Source organism: Cannabis sativa, chromosome 9 (assembly GCF_029168945.1).
Source record: "Cannabis sativa cultivar Pink pepper isolate KNU-18-1 chromosome 9, ASM2916894v1, whole genome shotgun sequence".
In the NCBI taxonomy this organism is placed as follows: Eukaryota; Viridiplantae; Streptophyta; class Magnoliopsida; order Rosales; family Cannabaceae; genus Cannabis; species Cannabis sativa.
In genome coordinates, this window is record NC_083609.1 from 7,553,587 (window position 1) to 7,577,978 (window position 24,392).

General features: G+C 35.2%; 2 protein-coding genes across 4 annotated transcripts; both read right to left on the reverse strand.

Moving 5' to 3' along the window:
- Positions 1-487: 487 nt before the first annotated feature.
- LOC115721951 (uncharacterized) lies at positions 488-5,812 on the reverse strand. 2 transcript variants are annotated; one of them, XM_061104552.1, is made up of 3 exons: positions 5,655-5,812; positions 2,790-5,561; positions 488-933 (listed from the first exon to the last, which is right to left on the reverse strand). In XM_061104552.1, exon 2 carries the CDS (start codon positions 5,221-5,223, stop codon positions 2,812-2,814), a length of 2,412 nt encoding a protein of 803 aa, XP_060960535.1. In that variant the 5' UTR covers positions 5,224-5,561; positions 5,655-5,812; the 3' UTR covers positions 488-933; positions 2,790-2,811. The 2 variants fall into 2 exon arrangements, with proteins under 2 accessions (XP_060960535.1, XP_030506921.2); XM_030651061.2 differs by lacking the exon at positions 488-933 and having other exon boundaries at positions 2,561-5,561.
- Positions 5,813-15,065: 9,253 nt separating this feature from the next.
- On the reverse strand, positions 15,066-20,063 carry LOC115721950 (uncharacterized). Of its 2 annotated transcripts, XM_061104554.1 has the most exons (3): positions 19,805-20,063; positions 19,174-19,287; positions 15,066-19,085 (listed from the first exon to the last, which is right to left on the reverse strand). In XM_061104554.1, the coding sequence occupies exon 3, from the start codon at positions 19,051-19,053 to the stop codon at positions 15,361-15,363; it is 3,693 nt and encodes a 1,230-aa protein (XP_060960537.1). In that variant the 5' UTR covers positions 19,054-19,085; positions 19,174-19,287; positions 19,805-20,063; the 3' UTR covers positions 15,066-15,360. The 2 variants fall into 2 exon arrangements, with proteins under 2 accessions (XP_060960537.1, XP_030506920.2); XM_030651060.2 differs by having other exon boundaries at positions 15,066-19,287.
- Between the last annotated feature and the right edge of the window lie 4,329 nt (positions 20,064-24,392).

Below are 24,392 nucleotides of genomic sequence, written 5' to 3' on the forward strand. Positions count from 1 at the left end.
TGAGAAATTATTTTTCCATAGCATTATTTGCATAATTATATATCATACACACATAAAGTGTTAATAACAAATAAATATGAGATCAAAAGGCAAAAAATGCCAACCCTTTTTAGGTACCTCCTATGAATTTTCAATTCCTCATGGATCTACTTAGACAAAATAAATAAATAAATAAAGTTAATAAATATTGTAGAAACTAGAAAGAGTAATGTGGTGATAAAGACTAATATTGTACATTATTATGAAGGGTAATATTTTTGTTGGAGCAGCTAAAGTATATTGTGGGATGAATGTGATTTATGTTTAAGTTGCTATTACAACAAAAATATAATCAATCAATAGTTATCCAAATAACCATTATATTTGAATTTATCTCATACATACATATATACATATAAATTTATATATATATATATATTTAAACTACTTTAATTATTTTTTATTCAATTATCAGTTTTTACAATAATAATAAAAAAAAAACAGTTAATAACTGATGGTTAAATAATATTTTGTATTCAAGCTGATCATAATATATCAACTCATAGTATTATAATCTTCAGTTCGATTAAAATTAAATTATCGTTTAGTAAAAAAAATATCAATTAGTAACTTATATTAAGAGTTAGTCTCACATTGCTAATATATAGAAATAAATTGTGATATATAAGATGAATGAGCTACTCCTCCCATTGCCAATTAGTTTTGAGATGGAACCTCATTCATCTTATCCCCAAATTCTAACATGGTATCAGAGCCACTTGTGATCTGTTGTGAACCCAAATTGCCACCGGTCCAAAAAGCCATTTGTGATCCGTTGTGAGCTAAAGTGCCGCTGGTCCAAACAGATACTTCCGTTGTCTCTCCTTTGACCTCCATTTGGGACCTTTCCCAATATATGGTATTGTGGGATTCTTTCAAATGTCACGTTCAACCCTGTAGTTTTTTTAAAGGTCGTTTGTTATACTCATACTTTCCAGGCCCAAACATGAGGAGGGTGTATTAGAGTTAGTCCCACATTGCTAATGTGTGGAAATAAATTGTGGTATATAAAATGAATGAGCTACTTCTCCCATTACCAATTGATTTTAAGATAGAACCTCATTCATCTTATCCCCAAATTCTAACAACTTGTGCTTGGATTAATTCAGGTGCTAAGATTAAAAAAAAGAGAAATTACTTTATATATTATTTTTTTAATATTTTTTTTCAAATTTACAATTTAAATTTTTAAAATGGTTTATCGGATAGTTTCTATGTGAGTTGCTATACAGATTTTGGTTGCAATTTAAGTTGTTTCGTTAGTTGAAATAGGGATTTCTACGTAGAATTTCGTAAAAATACAAAAAAAAAAAACTATTTTGAAGTGTAAAAATGAAAAAAACGATTTGATTTTCTATACTTAGAAAATCTTAAATTTTTTTTCCTAAACCAAAAATTTCAACCCTAAAAAAACTATACCTTTTTTTTCAAAACCCCAAAAATACCCCCCTCACAATATTCTCTCTCTCTGCATCATCTCTCTCTCTCTCTGCCTCATCTCTCTCTCTCTCTATCTCACCCCAACCGCCCACCCTCACCCACGAAAACCCTCACCCACGAAAACCCCAACCCGAATCACCCTCACTCACGAATCCCAACCCCAACCCGAACGACGGTCGAAGCCCAGTTCACTGCCGGTCCCACGAATCCCAGGCCCCCCATCACCGACGGTCGAAGCCCACGAATCCCAAGCCCCCTCTTCACCGCCGGTCCATCAAATCAAAAGCAAAAAAAAAAAAAAAAAGGAAAAAAAGCCCCAGGTCCGATGGTCGGACCATGGGGTCCGATGGGGTCCCCCCTCTCTCTAAGTCTCTCTCAAATCGAAAAAAAAAAAAAAAAAAAAAAAAAAAACCGGGTCGATGGTCGGACCATGAAGTCCGATTGGTCGGACCCCATGGTCCGACCATCGGACCTGGGGTGTGGGATGCCGAGATAGAGAGAGAAAGAGAGATGTTGTGAGAGTTTGAGGGTATTTTTGGGGTTTTGAAAAAAAAGGTATAGTTTTTTTAGGGTTTAAATTTTTGGTTTAGAGAAAAAATTTTAAGATTTTCTAAGTATAGAAAATCAAATTTCCCCTAAAAAATCACTTCGTATGATATAATGTTGGACAACACTTTCTCCTAATATATGTTCTCCAAACTGTATTTTTTCATTTTATAAGCCACAAGTGTCAGTGATATTTTATTCACTTATTTTTAAGTCTTCAAGCAATTGTTGAAATATCACAGTTTCTGACCTTTTAGAGTCTCTACTTCTTTTGACATTCAATCAAACATTATCCTAATTTTGATAATGAAGCATAGTGAAAAAGATCTGTCTACCATAATACAGTTAAAAAAAGATCATAGTAGTAAATTTTGCTTCATAAAGATTGGCATGGCCAATAGGAACATCTGAGAACAATCGTGTCTGCAAATTGTAGATAATAAAAACTTCTTTTTTACCAAAACATAAGACATATATACATGGATTATGGATATATGTGATTGTGTTTATATTAGTGAATAAATAGCATGGTTAATCAGCATGAATGATTTGGTCAGTACTTCTCAATAGGTCACAATCAGAGATTAAAATCACAACAACAACTATGTTAATATCAGCTACAACACATTAGTACCTAAAACCAGAGTTTTCAACTTTTTATAAACAAACCATTCACTGCAACAAAAAGCAGGGAAAAGATCCTACCTTGGATCAAAATGAGAAGTTTCACAATGCAGATAATCATTTCAAATTAGAGGATGCACCTTTTATAGGAAAGCCCTGGACCTAGTTTGAGCAAAAATAATGAGAAGGTAAGGCAGCAGGGTCAAGTTCAAAGAAGCCTCTAAGCTTGCCACCTCTTTCTCCAGTCAGGCGAAAAGCGGGAATCTGGTGTGAGAATTTGAAAAAATCAATCTGGGGAATACTCCATGTTAAGGTTGATCCTCCTCCCTGAACTCGAGCCTTAAATACCGAGTTAAAACCATCCACAGGTTCCAAAACCGAAACGTTTATTAGTAAAACATTAGCTGAAACAACTTCCACTATGTCGTATTCACAGTTTGCCAAATCAATACATTTGATGTAGGAATTCCAGTTCCTGTACAAGGCCCAAATTTCACCTTTCTTAGGGAGAATGTCATACTCATTTTTACTATCACGTGTTGTTGGCTCTGCTTTTACAAGATGGGAAAAATTAGTGACACTGTCGTAGGCCTTACCATCACCTTCTTCAACCTCAAATCTACCACAAGAAACAGGCATCTTCTTATCAGACCATCTAATAATGTAAGAAAAAAGGTACCCAGAAACAAGCCGTGAAATATGCAGTTTGAAAGATGGCCAAAATTCAATTTTCTTGATCATACCATAGTCTTTTGGCAAGCCATCCTCATCACAATAAAATGCCCAGATCTGACCAGGCTTAAACTTATCTTTGAATTTTTCAACATCAAAGTTGTAAAACTCAGGATCTGGAATTTCAATTCTTTCTAGGCTTCCTGCATTTGCTATATAGCACTTCCTGCAACTATGACATCGAACAAATCTATTCTCCACTTCTTTATAGTACTGGCACCATACTGCACAATAAGGGCAGACAGTGCGAAAAGTGGAAGGCTTTTCGCTCTTTGAATACTTGCGTCTCATGTTATGTAAGAGACGTTTATTTTTGTCCAAAAGTACTCTTCGAGCTTCTGTAATCAGTTGAAACGCAGCTTTAGCACCAGCAAACTTATTTTTATCATGATGAAGTTGGTGGACAAACTTCAAATATTGCTTCTTAATTGTAGCCTCATCTGCGTTCTCCCCGAGTTGAAGAATTCCATACCAGTCCATTTCATTCCCTGATAATTTCTGTGCAGCTGAGCAATGTACATCACAAACGATAAGCAACTGAGAAATATTCTCAACATCAGGATAAAGTTGTTGGGCATCCAAAGCAATCTTACGAGCCACCACAAACTCCTTACTTTGCATCTTCTTCTCAGCAATCTCCCTGGCCCTCAGGGCCTCCTCCAAGGGTGAATCAATACTGGCATCGTCTATTTTGACTGGCTCTTTAAGCTCTTTCCACTTACTGGCATTGTCTCCATTACCATTAGGTACACCATCTTCATTACATAAGATATCTTTGGATATCTTTTCCTTTTCACTCTTTAAAGGACTCACATTCACATAGTCACAATCACCAGTTAAGTTTTCCTTGCAAGAGACCTGTCGTTTAAGGCATGAAAATCTCCAGATATTTTGTTCTCCAGAAAATCCAATCTTTGGTTCATTCCCAAGATTGCCATTCTCATCAATCATCATTGCCATTGGCATGTCACTATCACCCTCCACCATGGAATTGATTAGAGGCAAAGCAGCAGGATCAAGTTCGAAAGACTCAACTGGAACTCCTCTTTCATTACCTTCAATTTTATAGGATGGAATCATATGGGAAAACCTCAATAGCTCACCTGGTGGAACAAGAAATGTCTTCTTACCCACCATTTCCATCCGACAGAAAATACTCACGAATCCATTTACTTGGCTCAATAGAGCAACATGTATTCCAACATCTGTAACATAGTCAGACAAAATTTCAACATATTCATATTCATTCTTCTGACCATGTGCAGCCGGATCACTACTCCAGCTAAAATCCCAGTTTCTAAAAAGAGCCCAGATCTCTCCCTTTCTTGGATGTATCAGAAAAGTACCTCCATCACCTTTCCCCCAAGAAACTTCATGAGAGAACATAAAACGATTTAGTGTTTGCTCAGAATCTCCATACTTGAACTCACCACAGGAAAATGGCAAGTCTGCCAAAAGCCATTTAAATTCATTCTCATCGTTTGGCTGAGGTTCTAACCAGGTTATGCAAACATTGAAACCAGGAGAAGAAACCCTATTGATCCATGCATAGAATCTAGGCATGACATTATGATAATCATAAGCAGCCCATACCTGCCCTGCTACAAAACGCTCTGCATTCCTGTCCTTATCGAAGTCATTGAAATCTGGATCGGGATATGTGAAGAATTCCAAGTCTGATGTCTTATTATTATCGAAGCTCGATTCAATATAGCGTTGCTTCATTCCATCACTTTTAACTGAATTCTCAACCTCTTTCCTCTTCCTGGCCTTGTCTAATTCTTCATCACCACCTTCTCTGGGTTTAATCCTGTCTTCTCCAACATAGCTAGCCATCATCATTCATCACCACCACCTGGGTTTACGGCATGCAAAATCTCCATGACTTCGCTCCCCAGAAGAACCAGTGTTCAGTTGAAGAACGCCATTCTCATCAATCATCGTCGTATCTTCTTCAGAATCAAAGCTAAATCCCTTCTCGAAACTTTGACAATGGAGATTATATATTAACAGCTACATTACTGTAAAATGGGGGAAAACAGTCCAAATCCAAAGAGTTGAATGGTGATTAGTTGAGTGCCATGGCTACTGATTCTGAGAAATCTCAGACCTAAAAGTGAAAAGTTACTTCTTCCATTGTCGTCATCAAGAGCAAGAGATCAAAGTAGCTCCTCTCACGTCTGCAAAAACAAGAATTTTCAATTATGATCAAGCAAAGATTAGATCAAAATTTATGAAATTAATTCAAAATAAAAATTTGATGTTGAAAATACCATTAAAGAATGGAAAAAAAAAAAATCATAGACAGAAGGAATCAGATTAGGATTTCGGGAAACGAATGGATGGGCAACAAAAATCCACTCTTTTCTGCTTTGGACCTTGATTTTAGAGAAGAAAGAGATGAGTGAAAATTGTAAGAACATATTTTTTAATAAATTAAGGTGTAACAATTTTATTTTTTAATTTTTTAATCACAAAATAAAAATGTGTTTTGTAATCATTTTGTTTTTTAATTTATAAAAAAAGTGTGTTCTGTAAAATTAATTTTTAATTTATTTTTTTATTTTATTTAAATCTGATCTAAATTCGAGGTCGGATTAAGATTTGGGTCAAAAGTCAAGTTTAGTACTATGGTATTGGGGAATTTGAGTTCGGATCTGGTCGGAGTTTAAAATATTAATTAAAAAAAATAATTTAAAAAAATATTAAAGTAATTTTTTTTATTTTTAAAATTTTAATTCTCAACTAAAAAATTAAAAAATAAAAACAGTTTTATAGAATATGTTATTGAAAAATATTTTTATTTTTTTAATTTTAAAAATAGAAAACTAATTAATAGGTGTTACTAAAAGCCACTTAGAATATGTTATTGAAAAATATTTTTATTTTTTTAATTTTAAAAATAAAAAACTAATTAATAAGTGTTACTAAATGCCACTTAAGTTTTCATTCTTTGGAAATTAAAAAAAAAAAATAAATTAATTTTTCTTGGAAAGTCATGGTAATTTGGAAGTAATTAAATATGATTATACAATTGGCACATTTGTAATTAGAGAATTAGAAAAAAAAATTGGTCGAAATTTTCTAAAAACAAATTGATAATTTTAATATAAATATAGGGTGTTTTTTTTAAAGGAAAAGAAAACAAAAACACACCAAATTACAAAATATGCTAGAAGGAATCTTTTTCAGCTGCGCATCCAAATTTATTGTAAATGATAATGCAACTTAGTTATTTAATTATAATGCAACTGCTTATTTATTAGTAATGTACCATTAACAAATTAATGAATATCCCTAAAAAGAAAGGCAAGTATAGATATGAAGCATATGACTTAATAAGTAAATGATGTAAAAAAAAAAGTATACACATACCAAACTATTTAAGCATATGTATGCATTTATGGCTCAATGGGTATTATAAATTTTGAGTTTTTTCATTTTTACACTTTAAAATATTTTGATTTTGCATTTTTATTAAACTCTCATAGCAACTAGCGACTTAAATCGCAACTAAAATCTATATAACAAACTACCAGAAACTCAAACCGTAAATTTAAAAAAATAAAAATAAATAATATATAAAATAATTTCCCTATAAAAAAAGATATCTACACTACTTTTTTAGATAACATAACTACACTCTTACTACAACTCTAATAAGTAATTGGAGTTAATGTCTTTAATTAAAGTCCATGTTATAAATGTGATCTTATTTTTTTTTTCAATTATTAGAGCCTAACTAACACTACATAATTCTTCTTCAGCATTGTTATTGAGCATTAATAGTAAATCAATACCTTCTATAAGTGGTGTCTCATATTCCTTAAAAATTATTTTCTTAAGTTATATGAGACTTAATACTTAATTAATTATACTAATAATATTATAACACCAAAATAAATGTTAAGTGATACTTTTTAGCAATTCTTTTTTTATTATTATTTTATTTTCAATTATTGAACATAAATAATTTTCAACTAAACTGTATTAATATTGATATGCTACCTGTCTTGTCTATTGACATGTTGGTAAAGTTCTCTAAAGTTTTTTAAGGTTGTCTTCAAGATCTTGTCTTTTGGTCATCATGGCATCGAGCAGTCACGTGGATTTCGATTTGAATGAGCAGTACGCTCAGATTAGTTTGGAGGATGAGGAAGCGGGTGTTCTGATTGGGGGAGATGATGAGGGTGATGAGACGACTTTTGATGATCGGTGGTGTTTGGTGGGGAAGTTTCTGACGGGTCGACCGGTGGACTTTGATGCAATGCGCCACTTAATGGCTTCACTTTGGCAGCCAGGTAAGGGTGTTTTTATCAAGGAGTTGGGTACGAATCGTTATCTTTTTCAGTTTTTCCATGAGTTGGATGTCCAAACCGTTATAGATGGTAGCCCTTGGACGTTCAATCGAAGCCCTCTTGTTTTTCATCGTCTGAATAAGGGAGAAGACCCTAAGGAAGTGGCGCTTCACAAGCTTGATTTCTGGGTTCAGATTCATGACTTGAAATCTGGATACATGTTGGAAAAGGTGGTTCGGAGTGCGGGAGCTTACATAGGTACGTATGTTAAATCGGATCCTAAGAATTTTAATAGTCTTTGGAGAGAATACTTGCGTGTTCGTACTACGGTGGATATCGAAAAGCCATTAAAGAGGAGGATGAAGCTTTGCAAGGAGAATGGGGATTGGATTTGGGCGAATTTCAAATATGAACATCTTCCTACCTTTTGCTTTGTTTGTGGAATCATTGGGCATGCGGATAGATTTTGTCCTAAACGCTTTGATCAACCTATGGATCAATTGGTCAAACCGTATGGTGCGGCGCTACGGGCGGATCTGAAGAAGAAAAACTACCTCGTTGGTGCTAAGTGGCTTCGGAGTGGGGCCGAGGAGGGTGGTGCGGCGGCTGGCCGTGGTGGTGGGGGGCGTGTGACTGAAGATCTTCATGGAGTTAAGGCTATCCCAAAGATCATGGATGTTGATTGTGTTGACCATATTGGTGATCATAATCCCATGACTTTAGGGAAGAGTAAAAAGAAAGAAATAATTAAGGAAAGTGGGAGGGAGATTATGCAATCGGCTATAGATGGAAACTCTGAATTTATGGAAAGTGATGATGATGCAAATATTGAGGAAGATTTGGCTGTGTTAATGGAAAGTAAGAGGAGGCGTACTGGGCGTGTGGGCCTTGAAGCTCACGTGGAGGGGGGGTCGACTAAAGCTATTGGTGGGGATGTTGGCGTTAATGGGTCAAAAAACGATTCACAGGTGGGCCATGGTGTACAGGCCCACCCATCATCATGAGTATTATTTCCTGGAATTGCCATGGGCTTGGGAACCCGTGGGCTCAACAATTCTTGAAGGATCTTGTGGTCCAAAAGAAGCCCAGTTACTTGTTTTTGTGTGAAACTCTTGCTAAAAAAGATATTGTTGAAAGAATTCGTGTGGCGATTGGTTTTGAAGGAGCCTTGGCGGTGGACTGTCAAGGGAGAAGTGTGGGTGTTGCGTTGTTGTGGAGAGAAGAGGAGGATGTTCAGGTGCTAGAGTATGGGTTGTCCTATATTGATGTAGTTGTTTGTGGTAGTGACCAAGGGCATTGGCGGTTGACGGGAATATATGGTGAGCCGAATAGATCATTACGAAAAAGAACATGGGACCTTATAAGGGAGCTAAAAAACAAGTCAAGTTTGCCTTGGTGTATCATAGGCGACCTTAATAATGTTACTTCTCACGAGGACAAAAAAGGTGGTCATCCTTATCCACGGTGGTTAGTTGATGGGTTCAATGATACATTGATGGATTGTGGTTTACATGATCTTGAGCTTTATGGTTATCCATACACTTGGGAGCGAAGTAGAGGTACTCCGGATTGGGTGGAGGTGCGCATTGATCGGGCGATGGTGACTCAATCATGGTTAGATTTTTTCCCTTTGGCTAAGCTCTTTAATTTAGAGGTGTCTACTTCGGATCACACTCCTTTACTCTTAGTTTTGATTAATGAAGTGGTGGTTGCTAAGAGACATGTTTTTCGATTTGAAAATTCATGGTTGAAAGAACCTTTGTTTTTTGAGATTGTTAAAAGTTGTTGGGATAATGGTGAGCCGAGGGGTGTTATGGAGAAGATCAAGTGTTGTGGTGATGTTTTATGACATTGGGGAAAAGATTATTCGGGGAATTTTCCTAAGAGAATAAAAGATTGTAAGCTTGAGATTCAAAAGTGGAAGCGGGGCCGTGATGGGGTGTCGGTTGAGAACTACAAGAATGCTTCAGCCAACTTGAATAGTGTGTTGTTGCAACGTGAGATTTTTTGGAAGCAGCGAAGCAAGCAACTTTGGTTGCGTGAAGGGGATAGTAACTCTAAGTATTTCCATGCCTCAGCTACTTCTAGAAGACGTCGAAACTCCATTCAAAAGCTTAAAGACTCAGATGGTGTTTGGGTGGATTGGAAAGGGCGTCTCCCTTCGGTCATGGTGGACTACTTCTCCACGTTGTTTACTGCCTCAGCTGTCTCGGGCCACGAGGTGCTTCAGTGTGTACCTTCGGCGGTTACTAATGACCATAACAATCGGTTGTTAGAACCGATTTCTGATGAGGAGATTCGTCGAGCTCTCTTTCAAATGCATCCAGATAAATCTCCGGGTCCTGATGACATGACGCCGGGTTTTTACCAAAAATGTTGGAGCACTGTAAGTAATGATATTATCACTCTTGTTAAGAATTTCTTTGTTGTTGGTTCTTTTCCAAGAGAGTTAAATCATACTAATATTGTGCTTATCCCTAAGAAAAAACATCTGGAGTCTATGACTGATTTGCGCCCTATATCTCTTTGTAATGTGCTTTATAAAATTATTTCGAAAGTGTTAGCCAACCGATTTAAGGAAATTTTGCCTGTGGTGATCTCAAGTCATCAAAGTGCTTTTCTTCCGGGTCGCTTGATTTCTGATAATATTATGGTTGCTTTTGAGATTATGCACTATTTGAAGAGAAAGAGAGTAGGGAAGGAGGGATTCATGGCTATTAAACTTGATATGAGTAAGGCATACGATCGAGTTGAGTGGAGTTTTATTGAGAACATGTTGCTTCGTATGGGTTTTGCTCAACATTGGGTTCAGTTGATCATGTTTTGTGTGACTACGATGTCGTATGATGTTACTCATGGAGGCCATTCTATGGGGCCGATTATTCCGTCAAGAGGGTTGCGTCAAGGTGATCCATTGTCTCCTTACTTGTTTTTGATATGTGCCGAGGGTCTTTCTTTGTTGTTGAAGCACTATGAGAGGCATCATTGGTTAACTGGTTGTCGTGTTGCTCGGGGTGCTCCTATGGTTTCTCACATGCTTTTTGCAGATGACAGCTATGTTTTTTGCAAGGCCAATGATAACGAAGCTCAAAGTGTGTTGCGGCTTTTACACAGCTATGAGCTTGCTTCAGGTCAACAGGTAAATTTTGCTAAATCCTCTGTTTTCTTTAGCAAGAATGTTACCTCGCCTGTGCGTGATCATTTGTGTGGTTTGATGCGTTTAAATGCCGCCTCTGATGATAGCTTCTATTTGGGTCTTCCTTGTATTATGGGGAGAAACAAAAATGCTATTCTTGGCTTCTTGAAGGAAAAAATGAAAAAGAAGATATTTGGTTGGGAGACTAAGTTCTTGTCTAAAGCTGGTAAAGAAGTGTTGATAAAGTCTGTGGCTCAAGCGCTTCCTAATTATGCAATGAGTGTTTTTCTCCTAACTCAAGAAATTTGCACAAGCCTTGAGGGGATGATGGCGAAGTTTTGGTGGAAATCCCAATCTAATTCAACTAGTAGAGGCGTGAGTTGGGCTAGTTGGAAGAAGCTTTCTCAACATAAACACTATGGTGGTCTTGGTTTTCGTGATCTTCGGGACTACAATCTCTCTTTTTTGGGAAAGCAAGGTTGGCGCCTGCTTACTATGGAGGACACTCTCGTGGCGAGAATCTATAAGGCTAGATATTACCCACAAGGATCGTTTCTTAATGCTGAATTGGGTTCTAATCCAAGCTTTATTTGGAGAAGTATTTGGGCCGCTCAAGAGCTTGTAAGGGCCGGTGCAAGAAGGGCTATTGCAAGTGGTTCTTCGGTTAGTATCTTACTTGATCCTTGGCTTCCAAATGATTCTAATCCATATGTCTTGACAAGTAATCCTGGTTTAGTTGATCAAAATGTTTCGAGTCTGATGGTTGTTGGGGAAAGAACTTGGGATATTGATCTTCTTAATGATATGTTTGAGGAGAGAGATATTCAGTTGATTCGAAGCATCCAATTATCTACTTCTCGGACTATAGATGGGTGGTTTTGGAGCATGGAGTCCTCGGGCTTCTATTCAGTTAAAAGTGCTTACAAGTTCCTTCAATCTTCAAGTGGGAATTGGTTATTTTTGCAAGATGAGAATTGTTGGAAGCATCTATGGCAGCTGCCCATTCCTCCCAAAGTTCATCACTTTCTTTGGCGTGCTTGCTCTGGTTGCCTCCCAACTAAGGTACAACTTCACTCTAAACATGTAAATGTAGATCTCTTGTGTCCTTTTTGCAATATACATATGGAGACTATTGTACATGTGTTGTTGGATTGCCCATTCTCTCAATCTTGTTGGGCTCTTTCGGCGGTGAACCAGTCGGCTCCGGGTTCTAGTGCCGAGTTTAGTAGCTGGTTTTTTGAGCTACTAGCTGATGGCCGTGAGGAGGTTAGTGTAGAGGCTGCAATGGTGTGTTGGAGTATTTGGCATGCTCGCAACGAAGTGCAATGGAACCATAAGTCTCGGTCTGCTTTGGAAGTAGTGAAGTCGGCAAAACATGTCCTTGGCCAATGGAAAATTACTAAATTTGAATCACCTAATGCTTTATTTGCTATGGGGGATATCTCAAAAAGTAATTGTTGGCGTAAACCTGATGAGTATACGGTCAAGGTGAATGTCGATGGTGCGACTTTTGAAGCTCACCAAAAGTTTGGTTTTGGTTGTGTTGCTCGTGATCACCATGGTAAGCTTATTGAAGCTATTTCTGAGAGTCGTTGGGGTTGTGTTTCTGCAGAAATAGCTGAGGTCATTGGCATTAAGGAGGCGCTTAGTTGGATAAAGCGCAAGGGCTGGGATAGGGTGGTTGTTGAGTCTGACGCTTTAGTTGTTGTTCAAGCAATTAATAGCTCAGTGCATATGCCATCCCAGTTTGGTTTGTTGGTTGAGAACTGTCGTACTATTGTTGCTAGTTTGAATAATGTCCTTATTTCTTATGTTAATCGATCTGCAAATAGGGCTGCCCATTGTGTTGCTAGGGGGTCTTATTTATTGTCAGGTTGTATTTTTAATGAGCTAAATGCTCCGCTTTCTTTGTGTGACATTGTTAAGGCTGATGCCTGTTAATTTTTAATGAAACTCCTTTATTCAAAAAAAAATATTGATATGCTACCTTATGATAGTGTTAGACACCATTGTAGCAATTCTTGTACATTTCATATGTTTGGATACCATATGAAACACAACAGAATATATCTATTACACATTTTCTGTATTCTTAATTCTTTTCAGTCTCATCCCATAATATGGTGCAACCACTTTTGTTTTGAACACGTTTAGGAAACTTTCATGAGCCACGATGAGACTGTCTGATCTTGCCTGGTTAGAAGTAATTGAGACAATAGAGAAGTTGTATTCGAAATCAAGACCTGCAAGAAGATATAAATTTTGAATGCAGAGAGCAAGACTATCTACATGTCTTGACTTAAATAACATCTTCTATCATGGATAAAGGATCTCTTTTTGACAGTTCGAAGTTGTCGCGAAAATTTGCATTATCCGAGGTTTGGATGCACCAGTATTTGCGAAGAAGGGCATTCGTCGGTCGTCGCTACTAATAAAGACCTTCAGTTCTCAAGATATCTCAAGAGCAGAGGAAAATGTCAGATTTATTCTGAGAGAAGAGACAATAATATTTATAATGCTACAATGACAGTGAAATCATACAAAAAGAAATCGAAAAAAAATTAACTATAGTGGAAACTGGAGAAGCAATTGCTGAACTCTATTATTTGTGACATGATTTGAAGGATGAGGATAATCAAATTGAGGATGAACCTGTCCTTGTGACGAAAATCAAGGAGGGCATCAGTTCCTTCTTCGTGTTGAGGAAGGGCTGGATTATTGCCATCTAGAAAGTCTTCTATGCAACTGGCAAGAATGACATTCTCAATTGGTGCTTTAAAAAGCACATAATGATTAATTGAGAGCTTGAGCAAGGATAGCTACCTGCGTTTTTTTATTGTTTGAGCACTTTGCGCAGAAACATAGATTGGCTTGTGTCAATATGGTAGCCATGTGAGCAGTGAAGAGAGAAGCAAGAACGGAAAGCATAAAAAAAAAAAAGAGGATTCAAGATCTTGTGGGCTCTTGATACCACGTAAGAGTTTGAAAGTGAGAGAATAACTTAGAACTATGCCTCAATTCTCTTGAATGAAAAGTGAGAACATAAGCTTTAGTTATAGAGATGGGAAAACAAAAAGTTATGCAAGAAAGATTACACCAAACCTAAATAACCAACACCAATACATGGATAACTGAATTAACTAACATGTCTTCCCTATTCAGCAAGAAAAAGAATATACATATATATAACATGTCTTTGTATTATTATTTATTAAAACACCTGATAAATTGAATTATATTCTTGTTGGAAATATTTTTCACAAGTGAAAATTAGCTGAGGGTTAAAAAGAAAAGGATGCATGCAAATACTTTCACTTATTTATCTTAAGCATTTATTTTTTGAAAGGGAAAGGATTCCATTAAAGAAGGCAACAACCATAAACAACCATACCAGGGCCACTGAGGCCAAACGCATGGGGCAGCTCCAGCCACCACACCTTAGCTTGTTCCACTGATAAAGCAAGTTTAGTTGAGTGAGATACGGAGTTGACCAGCCCAGGATAATGCCTGCTAAAATAAATAACAGAGATATCCAAGCAAGCTTTCTCGACATCACTCAAAACTAATACAAAATTAGTAGCTACAAACACAAGAAGCAATAGAATAGTACACATTAGAATAAAGACACAGAACAGAACAGTGAGAAGTCTAGGCCATTTTATCCCTGGGTTTTCATTGTATTTCTCAAAGGGGAAAGTAATAGCAGAAAAGGATAGTGGTCTTTTCGGACCTTGATACAGTGAGAAATCTCAATACATGCACGACTCACACTCTATCACTACCAACCATTATAAACCTTTCCCTACTACTCATAATTACAAAAAAGCCCCTCACTCAATACAAGTCACAACAATCCATACAAAGTAATTCCCCCCTAAGTACCCTTGGCCCTTCTAGAGTATGTGAAATGGATAGGAGGCCTAACAATGTATATCCTAGAAAACATCCTGCAAGTTAGTATTTTATAGTTACTTCACAACAGAATATTAGTTGAAAACAAAATCCATACGCACTACTAAAAAAATTATATGAAGCTGAGGATGGGAATGGTTGAATATTTTAGTCGGTATCATGTCAACTTTCATGCAGCTTAATCAGAAACTGTACTAGAGGAAGAAAGACTTCAAAATTCACAACAGAGGAAGTTCAAAGGACTTGGAAAAGGAATCCAAGAGATTGAAAACATACCATACCTAATCCACCAAGTATTGCTTGAAGTGAAAATACAAGAATAGAGTGCAATCACAAAAGGCTATATTAATATATTTATTTCATATTAATCTGAATTAATTATACAAAAAAAGGGAGTTTAGTTTAAGGAAAATATATAAAACAAGAGTTACACATTTAAATAAATGACACGTGTGACCTTCAGATGGAAATACTAAGGATCAGTACATAAACCTTTCATTGCAACAAAGAGAACCAACGATCCTACTTTCTCAAGAATGCAACTCAAACATGGATCAAAATAATAAGTTGCATACTGCAGAAAGCTTTTCCATCATAAAAAGCACCCATTATAGGAATTCTCTTGATCCAGGTTTAGCGAAAATAATGAATTGGTAAGGCAGCGGTGTCAAGTTCAAAGAAGCCTCTAAGCTTACCACCTCTCTCTTCGGTCAGACGGAATGCAGGAACTTGGTGAGAGAACTTGAAAAAATCAGCCTTGGGAATACTCCACAACGTTGATCCTCCCACCACTCGAGCCTTAAATACTGAGGTAAAACCATCAACACGTTCCAAAGACAAAGCGTTTATTAGTAAAACAGTAGCTGACAGAACTTCCACTACCTCATATTCACAGTTTTTCAAGTCACTGCAGTGGAGGTTGGGATTCCAGTTCCTGTACAATGCCCAAATTTCACCCTTCCTAGGAAGGATGTCATACTCATTTCTTCTACCTGTAAGCTCTGCTTTCACTGGATGTGAAAAAGAAGTTACACTATCATAAACCTCAGCCTCAACATCGACAACCTTAAATCTACCGCACGAAAGAGGCATGTCCTTATCAGACCATCTAATGATGTTCGATGATGAGACAGATGCAAGCCATTTAATATGCAGTTTGAAAGATGGGCGAAAATCAATTTTCTTGATTTGACCATAATATTTTGGCAAGGAATCCTCAACACAGTACAATGCCCATATCTGACCAACCTGAAACTTGTGTTTGGCTTTATCAAAATCGAAATTGTAGAACTCAGTATCTGGAATTTCCACTTGTTCTAGGCTTGGAGCAGAAGGAATGGTAGAACTGTCATGCTGAAGCACCGAATGCCTCGTTCGCAAGTCACTGCCATCCACTGTCATGGGTTTAATTGGAGGCAAAGCAGCAGGATCAAGTTCGAACGATCCTATTGGAACTCCTCTTTCATTACCTTTCATTTTATAGGACGGAATCATGTGGGAAAACCTCAATAGCTCACCTGGGGGAACAAGAAATGTCTTCTTTCCCACCATTTCCATCCGACAGAAAATACTCACAAACCCATTTACTTTGCTCAATACATCAACATGTATTCCAACATCTGCAGCATAATCAGACAATACTTCAACATATTCATATTCACACTGACGATGAGCAGCTGGATCACAACTCCAACTAAAGTCCCAGTTTTTAAAAAGAGCCCAAGTCTCCCCCTTTCTTGGATATATCACGAAAGTATTCATACGACTACCTTTTTCACAAGAAACTATATGACAGAACATACGACAATCATCTGTTGTCAATGACTCCCCGTACTTGAACTTACCACAAGAAAATGGCATCCCCGAAGAGTGCCATTTTGATTCATTCTCATCAGCTGGTTCTGGCTCTAACCAAGTTAGGTGGACACTGAACTTGGGAGAAGATACCCTTCTGATCTGAGCATAGAATCGTGGCATAGCATTAAAAATATCATAAGCAGCCCATACCTGCCCTACGGCAAAACACTCTGCTTTCCTCTCCATTTCAAAGTCATTAAAATCTGGATCACAATATTTATAGAATTCCTCGTATGACATCTCCTCAAGGCTTGAATCAGTATTAGCACTACTTTCAGAACTTTTCTTCAATCCATCTACATTAACTGGCTCTTTAGGTTCTTCACTCTTCCTGGCTCTGTGTACTAATTCTGCATTCAAATTTCCGGTGCCAAAGTTAGGACAGACTTGTGCTTTCCCTTTGTGCGTACTGCCTTTTTGTGTAGGGAATACAGATTTACTATTTGGTGCATTTAGGTCACATGCCAAAAATGACTTCTGGCAACTATGACATCGAAAAGATTTATTAATAACATCTTTACAGAACTGGTACCTTACTGCACAATAGGGGCAGACAGTCCAAAAAGTTTCTCGTGGCTGCTGCTTCTGAGCATTCAGACCAAAAAGGTTGCTTCTACTATTGTTTGGAACCACATTTGAGGTCCAATTGGCCTTATGATTGGGGACAAAGGTTGCAGGCTTTCTGCTCTTTAAATACTTGCGCCTGACATTATGCAAGAGACGTTGATCTTTGTCCAAAAGTATTGAACGAGCTTCTGCAATCAGTTTAAAAGCGATTTCAGCACCAGCCAACTTGTTTCTATCAGGATGAAGTTGGAGGACAAACTTCCGATATTGCTTCTTAATTGTTGCCTCATCTGCTGTCTCCTCGAGTTGAAGAATTCCATACCAGTCCATCTCATCCCCTGATAATTTCTGTGCAGCAGAGCAATGCACATGACACACCATAAGCAACTGAGAAATATTCTCAACATTAGGATAAAGTCGTTGGGCCTTCAAAGCAATCTTTTGAGCCACCACAAACTCCTTACTTTGCATCTTCTTCTCAGCAACCCTCATGGCCCTCAGGGCCTCCTCCAAGCGTGAATCAATACTAGCATTACCTTCAAAGCCTTTCTTCAATCCATCCATTTTAACTGGCTCTTTAAGCTCTTTGCTCTTCTTGGCATTGTCTCGATTAGGTACACCTTCTTTCTGTTTAACCCCTTTCTCATCATCTTTCATACTAGAAGCTACATCAGACATCACATTAGATGTCTTTGCCTTTTCAATCTTTAAAGGACTCACATTCACATAGCCATCATCATCACGACTTAAGCTTTTCTTGTAAGAGACCTGTTGTTTATGGCATGAAAATCTCCGTATATTTTTCTCTCTAGAAAAGTCAGTGCCTAGTTCACTCTGAAGATCATCACTCTCGTCAATCATCATTTGCATGTCACTGTCCCCCTCCACCATGGAATCAATTAGAGGCAAAGCAGCAGGATCAAGTTCGAAAGATCCATTTGGAAATCCTCTTCCATTACCTTCCATTTTATACGATGGAATCATATGGGAAAACCTCAATAGCTCACCTGGTGGAATGTGAAATGTCTTCCTCCCTACCTTGTCCATCTGAAAGAAAACACTCACAAATCCATTTACTTTGCTCAATAGAGCAACATCTACTCCAACATCTGCATCATAATCGTACAAAATTTCAACATAATCATATTCACTCTGACGATGTACAGCTGGATTACTACTCCATTTAATATTCCAGTTTTTAAAAAGAGCCCAGGTCTCCCCCATTCTCGGATATATCAGGAAAGTACCTCCACTACCTTTCCCCCAAGAAACTTCATGAGAGAACATGAAACGATTTACTGTTCTCTCAGAATATCCATATTTGAACTCGCCACAAGAAAATGGCAAGTCTGCCGAAAGCCATTTTAATTCATTCATATTTGATGGCTTCGGCTCTAGCCAGGTTATGTGCACATTGAACCCGGGAGAAGAAACCCTTTTTATCAAAGCATAGAATCTAGGCATGACATTATGATAATCATAAGCAGCCCATATCTGCCCTGCATTAAATCGCTCTGCATTCCTGTCCTTGTCAAAGTCATTGAATTCAGGATCTGGATATAGTAAGAATTCCAAGTCTGGTGTCTCCTCCAAGGTCAAGTCAATATTAGCATAACCTTCAGAACACTTCTTCAATCCGTCACTTTTGAGTGCCCCTTTAAGGCCTTTGCTCTTCCTGGTTTTGTCTGACTCTTCCTCACCTTCTTTTGCTTTAACCCCTTTCTCATCTTCATCTTCTTTCATTTTAGTAGCAACATCAGAGATCACACTAGGTGCTTTTTCTCTTTTCCTTTTTGAACAATTCACATTCACATAGTCATTATTATCACCACCACTTAAGTTTTCTTTGTAAGCAGTTTTGAGTTCAGTATGAAGAACACCATTCTCATCAATCATCATCATATCTTATTCAGAATCAATATTACTTCCAGAGACTGAAACATTTATGACCAACGCCACAAAGCACTTCGTGCAACTTATTTATTGTACTAAAATTAAGCTTATTTATGGTACTGAAGATACCTTACTGTACAAAAGAACTTAATCAGTGATTAGCTTGTTTCCATGGCTACTGCTTTAAAGACCTAAAAAGTGGCTTCCATTGTAGTCCCCAAGAGAGCCCAGTACCTCAGACATCTACAGAACCGAATAATTCAACTTTAAAACAAGATTTTTCAATAATGATCAAAATTACACCAAAATTTTTAAAATTATAATAAACGTAATGTTAAAAAAGCCTTATCTACATCAATGGAGGAGAGAAGGGACCAGGTTAGGGTTTTGTTAAATTGAAGATTAGTCCTACTGCTAGGCCAAATGCCCGATTGAAGAGTCAGGATTTGGAGGGAGAATCTATAATGTTTAAGAATTTGTTTAACAAAATTACCAGATATTATCACAAAAGAGAATAATCAAATTCCAATTCAATTAACTTAAACAAACCAGCAGTGTCCATATGAATGTATAAATAAAGCAATTAAAAAAGCCAGTACGAGAGAGGTAGTGACAAAAACAATAATCAATACAATACAAAATTGGCAGATAAAACAAAGCTAAGAATAATTGAAGCAGTTCATGAGAAAATTTCAGCAAAGGAATAATTATTTGTAAAACCCATTGAAATGGTAAAACTAAATCTCTCTAGTAGCATTACCATGTCGCAGTGAACGGTGTGGGGGTAAAAAGGTCAATATCCATAGATTTTACAGGTCGAAAGAGCTCGGAATGGGGCATTGACTTGGCCCTGCTTTGGGCTAGACCAGCAATGCTCATGTTTGTCCAACCTCTCTTGTTCTTATTTTCTTCTTCAGTTTTCTCAGCCGATGGTGTGCAGACCTCGATAGCATTAAGGGCTCTAACAGTCTCACAGTCACAAGAGTGGAGATAAAACTTTTCTATTGGGAAATTTTATTTACACAAAAAAAAATTTGTAAAGAAATCTCATTTTAATAATTTTTATTTTATATAAAATTTATATCTTTAATTATACTAGATTTTTTGAACTTTTTTTTTTAATTTATATTTTTAAAAAATATACCTATCAAATAAAATTAAATTATATTTTAAATATTATGATAAAAAAATTAAAATAAAAAATTATATGAAATTTTCTTAAAAAAAAAATAAAAAATATATATACATAAGTTAGAAAAAATTATGAAAATAAAATTAAAATAAGTATTCAAATTAACATAAAATAATGTGAGAAAAAAATTTTAAAAAAATATTAAGAGTAATTTTTTAAAAAAATTTAAGTTTATATTTTTTTAATAATTGAGTATATTTATAATTTTATGGATTGCAAATAAAACTCCCCCTTTCTATTTATCAAATCCAGTTTTACATACATCATATACATCTATATAATTAAAAAATATATATATTAGGAAATTAATATTTATGTAAATTATTTTAATTTTATAAATAATTTCTAAAATTATTTTAAGAGAAGCTACATATCAATTCTATTTGGTTTAGCTTCTATAACTTTTTTTTTTTAGTTTTTAGAATTAAAACAATCATTTTAGGTTTATTTAGATAAAAAATGAAAAATTCTTTTTTTTTTTTAATTTAAAAGTCCTTTTGAAAGAAGCGTTATTTTTAAAATTAAAATAATTTATAATACATAAATTAATTAAATATTATTATATTATATTGAGGGGGTGACTACTCAATGGTTAGCCATTATCATTACATTTTTTTTTACCTGTAATAGTATGTTACTTTTTGGTAAAAATTCATTTTTCAAAATTAATTAATTATAATTTACTATTTTTTTTAAAATAGTTAATTGAATATTTAACAAGACCTCTTTCAGCAATTAATATTTTTAAATAATTTATTTTTATATAAATTCCTACTATAATTATTTTAATAATTAAGCCATTTAATTATAATATTTAACAATGAAATTTTAATTTTTTTTATAAAAATTAGACTTCTTTTTAAATAGATTAAAATTCTCTTCTTATATAATAAATTTTTAAATAATTAATTATTTTTAAATGATATTTAATTATTTTTTTACAACTAGAAGAACTAAGTATGAAGCCTCAAGCTGAAGCCTAAGTGGTATATGTTTAAATACCATTGGACTGGAATAATAATTTTGCCTACAATACTTTACCGTTTTGTTCTTCATTCTTAAAACACTTTTAAATCTCTGCACAAAATTCTACATCTAATCCAATTAATATAACTTTTTCTTATTCAATTTTAATCAAATATGTAACTAAATATTAATTGCTAAAAGATGTCTTGTTAAATATTCAATTAATTATTTTAAGAAAATAGTAAATTATAATTAATTAATTTTAAAAATAAATTTTTACATGAAGGTAACATGCTATTACAGGTAAAAAAAAATGTAACCATAATAGTTACAATAAACATATAACTATTGAGTAGTCACTTATTATATTATATATTTATAAACATATTTTAAAGTTAACGAAAGACATTAAATAATTATTAAAAAAAAATTAGCTACTACCATATTCAATTAACTAAATGTAAAGATAAAATAGTAAATATTTAACTCAAAGTTATTTTACATTTAACTCATTTTAATGTATGCATATTTTTGTGAAAATTGCGGTAAATTTTTTTAAAACATTTACTTTTATGCAGATAAGTTTCTAACCTCAAAAAATAATTGCAACAATTCCCAAACTCGAGATTTTTGCAAGTTTGTTGATCATCTTTTAAATAGATCCATTAATTTCTCCCTAAAATATCATGTGTTGATATTAAATTGCGGAATAAATCCTTAAAAAGTTCATTTTGATGCAGATACATCCTCAATATTAGAAGAATAGTGACAACAGCCCCATGCTCAAGATTCTCATTAGTCCACAGGTAACTAATTTACACTATAAAGAAAAACTTATTTTTAGTCATAACAAAACTTGTGACTAAAAGTAAAAAAGTTGAGATTAGTTATAAATCATCATTCCTATGTTGTAACTAAGAGATTCGTGGCTGAAAGTATTATTCACAAAAATTATAATTTATTGTGACTACATGTATTTTTAATCACAATACGTGTTGTGACTAATACTAAATTATTGACAACTTATATTTAAATATTATATTTTAGTCAAAAATAACTTTTTGTTGTGACTAAAAGTAATATTTAGTCACAAATAATTTATATTATTGCTAAAAGGTTGTGACTAAAAATAACTTTTTTGTAGGGTTAACTACTCCATTTGTTGTTCTAAAAAATACCACGTGATGATTTTTTATTGGTCCAAATTAAAATTAATTTAAAATAAACGAATAAATAAATAAATTATTTTAAAAACTAATCAATCAACCTCTTTTTTTATTTTTTTTCTTTCTTCTTCTTCTAGTTCACTCCCTGCCCAACATCCCCAATTTTGATCTGCTCTACTAAAACTTTCCAATTTGTATTAGTAAGATGAGTCGCTAAAAATATTTAAGTAAAGTTTGAACCAAAGAAGCTAAAATAAAATAAAAAAAAAAAAAAAAAGGGTCACCAAAACCCACCATCCACTAGCATGAATCTTAGTAATAAAATCTGAACTGCTTTTAAAGAGAAAGAAGACTGTAGAGAAGGAAAGACTATAGATAGGTCTCCCCTTACTCTATTTCCTGCCGGAAATAGCAGGGAGTTCTCTTCATCGTTACGAAAGGTAATGAAAGGAGACCTCGCGATTTTCATGTCAATTTGCATTGCATTCAAGGGGGTCTCTCAACACCTTAACAACCCTTAGCTACAGTTAACAACAACCTTAGTTTACTTGCAGTACGAGTAAGGTAAGTATTAGTCCTCTAAAAGAAGCAATTAAGGGGGTAATAAAGGTATCAAGTATTTCAGTGCAGTTCTTAACAAGGTCCCTCGGGACTCATACCCATGAGTCCCTCGGTCTGCTTTACACTGGGTCATTCACTCACTCCCTCTCTGGGTCTCTCCCTCCGCTTTTAAGGAGCCCGAACCATTCTTAAGACCACCAAGCCCTCTCGAATGAGTTCTACTATAGAAGCTTTCAACGTACACCCAAGGACAAATCTTTCACTCACTGAGAAGTGAAACCCTGTGACTAGATCGTCCTGAAGACGGATGCGACGAGAAGAAGTGGCATTTGGAAGTGTTGAGATTGGGACTGACAGAATAGTTTAGGGAGCGGGTCAGAGCAAGGTGCAACTATTTAAGGGTTTTTGGGTTTTTTTTTATCTATTTTTTTTCTTAATTGCTTTTCTAGGTTTTCTACATGGTATCGTGGGATGAGACGAGGAAGAAAGTAGAAATGAATGGATGACACTGGTCGGTGGTAAACCTCCACCACTGAGAAAGGTGAGTGGCAAATCATGTTTTTTTCATATATAATGTTTTTTAATCTTTATTAAAAGAAAATGAAAAAAAAAAGAAATATTAAAATTTAATAATTTTTTTATTATTTAAATTATTTCTTAAATAATAAAAAAATTATTTAAATTATTTTTTAAATAATTTTGATGTTGTGAACCAATAAACTTTTGACACATGAAAATTTTAAGAACTATAAATAAAGTTGTTAAATTAGGTACCTACAAACTAACGAGAATGTCGAGCTTAGGGATTATAACCATAATTTTTCGAGATTAGGACTAATCTACATCAAAGTAAATTTTTTGGAGACTTATCTGCATTAAAGTAAATTTTTTGAAGACTTATGCCGCAATTTAATATTAACACATGACATTTAATATTAACACTCCATTCCACACTTGCAATGTCTTTGTTTCTTATTTTTCCTACATCACATGGAGACACACTACCTTTTCCGGATGTCAAGTGAGGATATTCTAACTCATTGAAAACATTTCTAACAATCACAACCTTTAGTCTACCCTTCTTGAAAATGCAAATTCTATACCCATTGGTTCCTAAAAGGAAAGTTCCCTTGATGGATCTAGGTTTCAGCTTATCAATAGATTGGTGTACATATGTTGTACACCTAAATGTGTTAGGTGTACCATTTCATAAGGGGTTTTCAAGCCTATAACTCGGTTTAAGCTTATATTTATAAGGTAGGTTGTAGTTGCTAGAGCTTCTCCCCAAAATAATTTTTCTAATCCAGAACTGAACAATAAACATCTAACTTTGTTCAACAGGGTTTGGTTCATCCTTTCAACAATACCATTTTGCTTTGGGGTCTTCACTAGTGATTCCAAATTCTTAACACATCTTGTCAAATTTGGAATTAATAAACTCCAACCCATTATCCATCCTAAGA